This window comes from Blennius ocellaris (genome assembly GCF_963422515.1).
Source record: "Blennius ocellaris genome assembly, chromosome: 2".
Lineage (NCBI taxonomy): Eukaryota > Metazoa > Chordata > Actinopteri > Blenniiformes > Blenniidae > Blennius > Blennius ocellaris.
Window position 1 is genome coordinate 11391404 of NC_137651.1, and position 11397 is coordinate 11402800.

An 11397-nucleotide genomic window follows, 5' to 3' on the forward strand; every position below is an offset into this window, starting at 1 on the left:
GCAGTGGCAGCTTCTTCCCTCCCTGCAGGAATAAACTACAAACCCGCGAGCCGTGGCGAACCCGCTGAACCGGAGCGAGCGGCGGTTGTCAGCGGTGCGCCGGCCTCACCTGTCAGGCTGTCGTAGCACTCGATCTCGGTGCTCTCCACGGCTCTGCGCTGCTCCTCGGTCAGCCTGGCAGCGGCTTGGCTCAGCAGGTTGACCTCGGATCCCGTCGTCGCGTCCACCACATGCACGCCTTTCAGCTGCAGCAGCGCCCGGTGGTACTTGCCTATCGCCTCCCGGAATTTCTTCTCCTTGTAGCAGCGGTTGCCTTCCGCCTTGAAGTCGATGGCTTTCTGGATCTTCGTCTCCATCTCCATCTCAGCCGAGTCGTCTCGGTGGCCGCCGCCGCCGCCGCCTCCTCCGTCTCCTCCGGCGGCAGCAGCCAGGCTCCGGCCGCCGGTCTCCGGGTAGCTCTTTAGCGTCTTTATCTGGTGTTGCTTGGCTTCCATGTCGCTCAGTGGAAGCGTCCGGAGCGGGCCATGGTGCTCGGACACGAGGGTGTGTTTAGTCGGGGAGGACCAGAGCAGCGTGCTGTGCATAAAGGATGCAGGACGGAAGCGGCAGAGGCGATCTGGACAGGCGGCGGCACCGGAGAGACGACGAGCCCACGAGAACGCGGCTCCGCACAGCGGCTCCGGATCGCGGCTCTCCTCCGGGGGAGACGTTAAAGAGCGGCTGTGGTTTCGAGGAGGCGCTGAAAAAAGCTGCAGCGGCGGACAGAAGTGTCCTGGTTCTTCCACCCCCCCTGCCTGCTTGCAGTGAGCGGCTCGCGGCTGTGGAGCGGAGGATGCTCGGATGGTTCTCTACGGCAGCACGCGCAGCTTCAGCACCACGGACAGTGCGCCCCGCACACACCACAGCACATATATAGACATAGATCTGTGAATGTAGAGGCGGTGGGGAACAGACCAGTCATTGAAGCTTGCTGTGTTTCACATCAGAGTGGCCGCCTTCTTGGATGAGGACTCACTTCAGCTCCTTATCATTAAATTAAATTGAGGAAGGTCTTAACACTATGAAAAGGATCACAACTAACTGAATATCCACCGCTTTTCATGCGAGTTCACCTTTCATACTAAAAAAACAGGGAAAAAACCTCAGGATCCTCTGGTCTTGGTCTTCACTTAGTCTCAGGGCAGGTGGTCTTGACAACAACTCCATCTAATCAGTTAACTTAAGTTTGAACAGCTTGATTTGTTTAGATGTCGCCAATTAAAACAATTTAAGTAAGTTGATCCAACGGTTTGTTTCAGGTTTGTGCATGTGCCACACTGAAGAAAGACAATTAATTGAATCAAGAAACAAACAAGTTCAAATGTGTACGTTGACATGCATACATAGTTCATGCAGCAGCTATTTTGGGGATTTTAGCTTAAAATATATATATATATTCTGGGAGACAGAAAGTTGAATGGGTTTCATGTAATTATGATAATTATTGAAATATAATAATATATTAATTCAGCACTGATCTATTGTTTCCAATTGCCGATTCAATCACTGCAGGCAAGGCAGATCCCCATCCAAGATGGCGGTGACACTGAACGCACGAGCAGTTGAATTAGCTGTCTACATTTATATGTCTATGTCGTTCGTGCACGACTACCCCCTAAGCGCACGGCACTATGGGAAGTCGTGAGGCGTTGCTGCAGTCCAGAATTTACATGAAAAAAAGGAGAAAAACGTGCAGAAATACCCTGAAACGAGCGTTTATCTGTTGAAAAGACACATTACAGTGGATTTATTTACAAAAAAAAACATGTACTATATTATATGCGTTTTTAAACATTCATTTAAAAAACAACATAATTTGATTATTTATGGGTCAATTGGTGAAAGGTCACGCCCTGACATGATCCCCTGTTTTGTAAGATGTTTACTACATTTTTTTTATTTTTTTTTATGATTTATTATTTTACTTCAGAAGGGGGCAGATTACGTCACTCCTTTGTTTGAAAACGGACAGTCCTTCTACTATAGAAAACGTGCGAATCCAGGTTGATTCAGCTTTTTCTTCGTCTCACGTCTCCTGTATAAGCATCAGTCGGTCCACACCGCCAGATGACTTTAGTTGATAAGGTTTCAAGGAGATGGAGACGGACAGCAGGAGGCTGCAGGGAGCACTACGACGAAGATGAGGAGGAGGAGGACAGCGACCTCCATGGGAAAATTATGTTTATTACACTCATGTTGATGTAATGTGTGGTTCACCTGAGGTGCACCAGCCAGACTGACTGTCCCTGCAGAGAACACAATATTCTTTCCAGACACTGAGCCAGGTACAGTCATTTTCAGTTGATTTGATGCTCACCTTGCTTCTCTGGAGTGTGATATATCTAGATAATAAGCAGCAGAGGGATCCCAGAGACTCAACATTTAACTTTACACCTGTCCTTGCTGCATGGTTTACGAATCAGAGCTCTGTGCCACATCAGGGAGAGCCGTTATTGTGACTGGAACCAGCAGAGAGATAAACATGTCTGAATAATCAATCAGTGTGAAACTTCTGCACGAGTCAGACAATAAAACTGACAAAATGTAATTAATTCCCCTTCATAACCCACCACAACCACATCTAAGCTATGATAGGGTTAAAGCCTCCTTCAAATCTCCCTTCAGGCTTTGTACCATTGATTAAACTGAGATCTTTACACATTTAGACACTCATCAAGCTTTTTTTCCCCCCATGTTGAAGTGACACTACTGCAGAGATGCTAAAGATTTATTGATGGCACATTCACAGAACCACAAAAGACTGAGGTCTGTGACTGCAGAGGTCATTTGAGTCCATGAAGTCATTTTCATGTTCAACAAACCAATTTGTGGATGATTGAAGCTTTGTGGGGAAACAAAAGGCTTATTATTCTACTGCAGTGGCCATCAAAAATGGACACTGTGCTCCGAAAGAGATGGGTCTGGGTAGGACAAGGAACCCCAAGTTTCTGTCACATTGGTGTGAAAGCACCTTAAGTCACATTTGGATTGTGAAAAATTATACAGGTGAAGGTGAGCACGGTAGGAGTACGGAAGCAGAAAATTGCCCTCTTTGCATTTACTGAGGCATTTCAGTGCTGCTTTTATATGACTCAGGGATCACATTTACACCAAAAGAATCAACAAGCCCTAACAAGCCCTGTCTAGCTTTTTAAAGTCACAACAGACAGCAAGACTCATCAAACCAAGGAAATGTTTTTCAATCTTCTTTTGTCAAGTTTTTGTTCGCCAATGTTAATTATAGCCTCCGTTTGCTTGTTCGTAGCTGACAGGAGTGGCATTTACTGAGCTCTCCTGTCCCAGACTCCCACAACAAGCCGTCATTTTCAGTTGGGTGCTGGAACCCAACATACCGAATCTCATAAACCTTCTTGAGAAGCATTTAAGAAGCTTTAAATCAAGAAAAATGGAATTAACGTTTCCTGTATTGGATTTGTTGTGCATCTAAAAAAGATGGGGCTCCACACTATTAAATGCTACTGACCCACTATATGGTATCTTATTTGCAAATATCTTTGATGAGGATTTCTTACCACTGTTGACTGATGCATCATCTGCTTCATGTTCTCCGGAGGAGTGGGACTATTGGCTTTGCCGTCATGTCATGCATGTGTCACCGACAGGCACTTTTTCCTTTGCAGAAAAATACTCAAGACCGTTGGACCATCTGTGCCATTTAATTCATTTCCATTTCCACTCCGGTTCAATTATCAAGCAGTTACAATCCATACCATTTCTTAAAAAAACAGTCATAACGATTTTTTTGTGTTTGCTCCACGTTGTTTAAAAAAAAAAAACAAATAGTTCTTCTGTGATTTTAAATGTTTTAAAAATATTAACAGTGTAACAAAGTTCTTGATGTGACGTTTGGCAAAGCAAAAATAAAACATAGGAGTGAAAGATCCATAATGTCCCCCAATGACAACAGACCAGATGGCATCTGTGAGTTTTGTTTGTTCGTTTTCTTTTTTTAACTCCGATATATGATCCGAGATCGTTCCCATACAAAAATATGCAGCAGAAACAAGTTCTGTGCTGTGTGAAATCAATTTAAAAAAATCTGTACATTTCAAAATAAACCGTATTCTATGGATCCGGCTTTTCAAGTAGGTGCTCATAGAAAATGTTCAGTACGACGATAGAAAAGCTGATTTCAGCTCCCAGCGGTGAACTTGTTCTCCACGCAGCAACGAAAAAGTGGAGGTGCAGAGTTTTATAGTTTCAAGTGTTGGACGAGGTTTTGTGGTTTGGGTTGCTTTTTAAACAAACACTTTTTTCATCAACACTTCCCCGCTCTGGAAACACAATACAGGAGGTAATTTTCAGGTGAAAACGACGACGACAGACAACTTTAACCGTTTTCGGCCTGCCTTGCCAGCACAACTGCTTCCATGTGTGTAGAACATATAAAACAATTCTCGTATTTACACGTTGACGAGATATTTTGAGAAAAGTTAAAACCTTCAGCAAATATCAACAAAACCGTCACATAGATCATTTTTGTCCGAGTTCTGGATTCTCCAGAAAGGGTAGTTTAGGCAGCAGCATCCTTAAATGTAGAGTTTTCGGGGTAAAATTCAAACCGCCATCATGGCAGCTTGATTGACATGCTCATGCCTTACAATTACAATTATAGCCTTAAATATGTCTAAAATGCAATAAGCAGCAGATATGAGTGACAAATGATAAATATCTCAAAAGTGTGAGCAAAATGCAGCAAGTAATATAGCTTTTAAATGTGACTTCATAATGGCAGCGGGACTGAAACAGGATTTTGAAAATAACATTAAAGTTGCATTTTAAACATCAATTAAAACAAAACAACAAAAAGAACCAAACCCTCCAGTTAATAATAACCTGCAGTTGTACATGGGGCACGATAGATGCAGAACTGTGGCGTGTTAGGTTCTCTTGCTGCCCAGTCTCTTAAACACGCTGACAGCTCTCGCATCCATCTGGGCGCTCACAGTGTCTCCTCCTCCTCCTCCACCTCCTCCACCTCCTCCACCTCCTCCTCCTGCCGCTGCTGCTGCTCCTCCTCCTGCAGCCCCGGTGCTGCTGCTCACCTTGGAGCTGGCGATGGTCACCCTCTCCTGGGCTCGGGGCTTGCTGCTGGTCACCCTGTTGTCCTGCGTGTCTGCGGCTGGAGACGACAAAGTGGTGCTTGAATGTGCCGCGGGAAGCTTTCCCAGTCTGTGAAGAATACTAATCTTAGCAGGGGGGACGCCGTTGGGAGAAGAAGAAGAGGAGGAGGATGATGGTGGTGGGGTGGGAGTGTCGGAGGGAGGTCGCTTGAATTTGCCTCCCAGACGCCGCAGGGCGGTCGGCGCGGGTTTTGCGGCCGGCTCCCTTTTCGGCAGCGGAGGAAGTTTCTTCAGGATGCCGGCGTACTGCAGAACAGAGCCTTCGCCGTCACTGTCGTCTTCATCATCCTCGTCCTCATCCTCATTCAAGTTTACGGCCGCGTTTCCTGCCTGCAGTTCTTCTTCGCCCTCGACCTCCCTGTCGAGGCGACTGAACACTCCAGTTGGCTGAAAAAGCACAACATTCACATTTAAGTCAGTCTACCTTTGTATTCGCAACAAGCTGTTAAAAAAATAAAGATTAAAGCAGGTTTTACTTTATTATTGCTTGTTGTCGTGTCTGCCTTGGATTCAGCTCCGAGTCGTGCAAATACAGAGGTCCGTTTCAAACCTTTGGACAGCAGAAGAGGAAGAAAAGTTTTTTTTTTTTTTTACACAAACATTTCACTTGTGTGCAACTCGGTTTAATTACTCATGGAAAGCAAACAACTTCCTCTCTCAACTTTCTGCTCAAGCAAGAAGACGGAGGAATATTCTAGCCTTTCTCCTGCTGCTAATCGCTTCATTTTGCTGAGTTCCAAAGTTTTGTCCACAAGCAGCTGGCATTATGAAAACTCATAATAGAAGAAAAGAAGAAACAGCTTTACCCAGGTAAAATTACATCATTGTTGTTTTAAAATGAGTGAAATGTGTTCAAAGTAAGTACAGCCCCGTAAAGTTTGAGAGAGAGAGCGCATTAAAGGGTGAGTCAATCAACACTTTGAAGAGGAGAAAAACTGAGGGGATTTAGGTCAGTGGGTGAAAAACAAGCAGAGTTTGACAAATAAAATGGCTGCTGGTGTGAGGAGAGGTTAAAGTATGAGAAAATAGAAAGATCTTTTTTTCTGTTTAGCGTCACCCCAATGGGAATTAAGCTACAGAGTAGTGAGCAGCCGGGATTGAGAATGGTTAAGGGCTTACGACGAGCCGGACCACTGGGTCAGGCCTACCTTTCTTGGCCTGCTGGGCCAGGATTCGACGGGTACGGGCTGTGGTGCCTTTGGGCATGTTGATGATATATTTCCCTTCCATCTCGGCCGTCACACGCCGGCTCTTCGCTGCTGGCAAACCGTTTCCCTCATCAGCTGGTTGACTTACGACTGACAAACACAGTGGTGGACACGAGAGGTTCAAACACGGGGAGTCGATGACAATCCGTCGGTACAGGAAACAGAGGACCGGGGACGGGGGTTTGAAAAAAAAAAAACGGAAAAAAAAAACACACAACCAAAAAAAAAAAAAAACACTTTTCAGTGAATCTACCTGTTTTGACGTTCTTGTTTGCTTGCATGTTGGACACAGTGACGGAGAGGCGATTGTCTTGTCGACGGGCTGGAGTGGCTGGTGGGGAGTCGTGGCTCAAGGCGTTGGCGATCATGCGAGTGGCAGCTGGGAGAACGAGGGAAATGTTCAGAAGCAGCGCTTGAACGAGGCAGAATAGTCACACACATCCCCCCCCCCCCCCCACCTGATCCCACCTGATCCCACCTGGACTGGACCAGCAGCACCAGCAACAATCAATAAGACACAATCAGGAGCAACTTAGGACGTGAACTCTGATTTGCCGTTAAGACTAACTTCTTCCGGCGTCTTCTCCGTCACGCCCACAGTGTGGATTTGATGCGAAAGTATAATTATCAGGAAGCATTTCTTTTTAGGGCAGAAGTTGGCTGCTCAGCTCAAGGTCATGGTGTCGTGTTTTATCTGCACCACTGAAACAGTGGACTCAGAGGTGGACCAATTACAAACAGGTTGCCTTCATTTAATGTCTATAATGTTCATTTTACTCTTCCCAACATTACAGGGTGGGCTGGACTGACCCCTTTGGTGGGCCTTTTGACACATGGGCCCTATGCTTTGGTTTCCTGCGCTACAGGATTTCAGTGGAACTGGTGATATTTATACACCTTTATTATTTTACCAGATAAACTGTAGTGTTTCTACTAAATTTTGGAATTAAAGAGAAGCTAAAAGAAACCACCTCTGAACTGATTAGAAGATTGACTCTCTGAACTAATACGAGTTCAATAATGCAATGTGCTCAAATAGAATCAAATGTGTTTCATTATAGTGGCAGTATATGACTGGAAAAAAATATGTTCATGTTATGTTCATATTTTTGACATCAACAACAGAAAACAACAGTTAACTCTGTGTCTGTATTGCATATTGAAACTTGAATACCATTCCATAACAGAATGATGGATATTTCCAGACATTGACAGTGATAATGACAATGGATATTCTGGACAGTCGACTAAGGACACTGTGGATTTAGTCAAATAAACTCGAGTAAGACGAAAAAGGTTTCAGAAGATTAAACTAAGACTAAAACTAAATGGTGTGTTATTCGAGACTAAGACTAAATCAAAAATTAACACTGAATTATCCCAGATGTACCTTCATCCAAATGTTTTAAAATGGGTATTTACTGTTGTTACTCTTCTACTCTGACGACGAGTCACAGCAGAAGCGACAAGCAGCTCATATTCGCCCGGATGATCACTGCAGACAAACTATATTACAACACAAGTGATGACTCATGACGCTGCTGGCTGATCTGGTTCAGGGGTCACTGTGCTGGTGGAGTGAATGACTACAAACAACTACATCAACTGGTCGTGACGATTATTGAAACACATAACTGGCGTGACAGACCTTCACTTCAGTCACAAAATCTGAACAGTATATCTAAATAGTTCCAATCGATGAGCAAGCTTTCGCTGGAAAATATGAATTTGTTACTTACGAGTATTGGCAGTTCTTCTGAGCTCGGCTTGAACACTGGTCTGTCCTGAGGTGATGGCTTCTGTTGCCATTTTGCACATGTCCTGAGAACCACAAGGTGGAAGATGGTAAGCGTGACAGGCCTTTATCAACTGCTCAAACTTGACATCAAATTCTAAAATCAACAGAAAAACAGCAACATCAACACAGCTACGAGTGTTTGCATTTATTGTAAACACAGTAGTAATCATTATTGCTTGGTCATATAATATTGTGGCGCCCTCATTGAAAAGACTGTCGGCCTTTATGTGTAACACTGCGTCGGGAGAAATATTCATAGTGTGACACATCACTTAAAATGTACAAGAAGCAGAACAGAGGCATTATTCAAATTCCAACATGTCTCACCTGCCTGTAGACCTGCTTGGCATGTTTGAGAATTGCAATGATGTCCCCAATGACTGTGATACCCAGGTCCATCATGATGTCTTTACTGAGGTCCATCAGCATGTTCTTCTGAATTCTGAACAAAACGTGAAGGAGAAAACAGATTACATGTCATCACGGTGTGGATGCGTATGTATGAAGTCGAAAGTACACCACAAACAGAGCAGACTAGGTAGGACTGGACAAGTCCTGAAATCTCGCTCTCTTTTTTTCCCCCCCAAATGGCCAGGATCACGCCAGACCTGGTCCGGGACCAATAAATCTTTTCCGCTGACATTGCAAACAGAGCAGATCATGACAGGTTTCTTGTATGACAATAAAAAATAAATAAATAAATCCATCACGATTGTTTGCGGCTTACTCAAGTAAGCACACTTTTTCGGGCCAGTGGAATAAGAGGCTTAAATACCTGTTGTCCACAAAAGAAACTGCATATGTGACAGCAAGACTGGCTGGGATCCCTGCATCTTTAAAAAATTGGATCCACTCTGACGTGGCTGCAAGAGGAAAGAAAAAGAGGCTGTTATAACATGAATGCAACGACGACGCTTGATTGAATTAAAAATCAAAACAGTGAATTTTCTTTAATGAAAGTCTACGATGTTTGACCAGTACTGAGGAAATACGTTTCTAATAGTTTTTTTTTGGTTGTTTTTTTAACATTCGTACTAAATATTTCATTGTGCAGCTTTTGAACACAGGAAGACAACTGTGATGTGACATTAAAATATACTATGATATACTGAAAAGCCAAAGAAACCGCTCTTTCATGAGCATCTATATTGTCAATGACATGAGTACGAACAGGATGAGCGTAGAAAAAGAAAGGACTCCCTACATTACCACTATGCACAATGTAAACTTTCAAATAGCCTCAAATGGGTCATAGACCGAGGTTGTATATACACACATGGCACTGCATCCATCAAATACAAGAACAGCCTGTATAACTTATGCGAGTTACAAGCACTACTTCATTTGGAAAGGTGTGATTTATTCTTGTATTACGTTCTTATACACCCACCCCCATGAGTAATGCAGTCAAGGTTAATCATATACAACCAGTTACAAAAGCTAAAGGGTTAAGTTGGCATATAATTCTAAACACTTAAAATGACTGAACGAGGCTCAAGCAGCACACGGTCAACAGCTACGACCCGACACATCCGTAGTTTGAACGGTTGATGGGAGTATTAGTAACTCCTGCGGTTACTCGGTGCCCGATGGAAGACGACTGTACAGCGGGAACGTGGCCTGACACGACTCGCCGGTGGGAGACGCGAACAGGACGAGACAGCAGAACGCTGAGGTCTAACACATGCTGACCAGGAGCAGCTGGAGGTTATTTATAACCGCGATGACGAAACGTCTTGTGGCTGCAGTCACAGATCCGAGGGTGAAGGGAGCACAGCAGCTGCCAGAACAATGGCTCATCCCCAATGAGCCCTGACACCGGGCAGACCAAACTCACACCGTGGATAAAGCCTCACGACGACTCACGAGTCAGAGAGCAGCACTGTGCTCCACAGACAACTGAGAAACGGAATAGGCGCCTCCTAAAACGTTGTCATTGAAGTACAGGGACCACACCAATGCAACGCTTGTGTTAGCATTCCGTGTTAGCATCATCTTGACGATGGTCCCCGAGTCAAAGAGCGATATCGGTCTTCCGCTGCGACCACATAACGGCTCAGAAAGCCAAGGGGCGAATGCGGAAACGTTACAAGAACAATATCTGACGCAGAACACGCGGGTTGTTCCGAAAAAGGAGCCGCAGTAAGGATTTCTCTTCGGGCCTTGATGCTCTCACCTGTTGTCACGGACGCCATGTTTACAACAAACGTGTGACGACGTCACCGCATGCGCACAACTTGATGCGAGCACGTGACGTAATACCTACCGACGCAAAACTGTAAAGGTTCATCCGAATAGATATTGTGAGATGTTTGGTTTTCCGTGCTTTTTTGTAACTACACTGTAATGTATGTATATTGTTCAATTGTTCAAATAAAAAAAAAAGGTACATCCGAATAGACCTTCCTTTCTTCTTTTCCGGAAGTAGTATATATATATATATATATATATATATATATATATATATATATATATATATATATATATATCCGGGGGTTAAGGGAAAGTAGATAGGACGGAGTCTAGTGACTATTCGGTTGTACCCCATCTCTTTATTTTTCATCATGGACATTCACTGTTCCCATTTCAAAAATAAACCGAACAATACCTTGGATAAAGCCTTACGTACAAATTAAGAAATAGGAACAAACATGTGCATACATATTGAGGTCTTAAAGTTATATATTTTGGTTGGTATCTTTGATGGGTTTTTTTTTTTTTATTTCTCAGTATTAAAAAAAAAAACAACTTTATTGCATTTGCTCTTTTTACTTTTCTGTAACAAAATAAGGGAACGACGTCCTCTAGAGTTTTTCATTCTTGGCCACTAGAGAGTGACACAGACTGCCACGAAGCTTTCCCAACTTCCTCCTAAAAGAAACTAAACTGCTGAAATACTCCACACAGTTTTCAATGAACGCTCAATAAACGCGTTTCCTGTGCAGCGTAAAGGTGAGGGTCCATTTTAGACTATTCCCATCATTTGCTTTGATTACCTAAATGTTATATTCTTAAATCTGAATGTATGGGCGTGAAACCCACACAAACGATCTAACAATATCGTTTATCAATCACAAAACATAAGAAGGACAAAATGATAGGAAAGAAAGAAAGAAAGAACTTGTTAAGAATATTCACACATGCACTCAGTAATATGTTTGTATTTCTTATGGAAATGTATTGGTGTTGTGTAATTTATTTATGATAT

At 43.6% G+C, this 11397-nt stretch overlaps 1 protein-coding gene across 1 annotated transcript in view; it reads right to left on the reverse strand.

Moving 5' to 3' along the window:
* Positions 1-9049, reverse strand: part of LOC308141793 (uncharacterized protein C19orf47 homolog) — a gene marked incomplete at its 3' end in the record, with an annotated part of 31718 nt that extends 22669 nt beyond the window's left edge. Inside the window, exons 1-8 of the mRNA XM_080512017.1 lie at positions 8965-9049; positions 8517-8631; positions 8131-8212; positions 6645-6770; positions 6332-6481; positions 5660-5733; positions 5016-5570; positions 110-407 (exon numbers count right to left, since the gene is read on the reverse strand). Coding sequence (XP_080368143.1) covers positions 110-407; positions 5016-5570; positions 5660-5733; positions 6332-6481; positions 6645-6770; positions 8131-8212; positions 8517-8618 — 1387 coding nt within the window. The 5' untranslated portion in view covers positions 8619-8631; positions 8965-9049. The remainder of the gene's footprint in view (positions 1-109; positions 408-5015; positions 5571-5659; positions 5734-6331; positions 6482-6644; positions 6771-8130; positions 8213-8516; positions 8632-8964) is intronic.
* Between the last annotated feature and the right edge of the window lie 2348 nt (positions 9050-11397).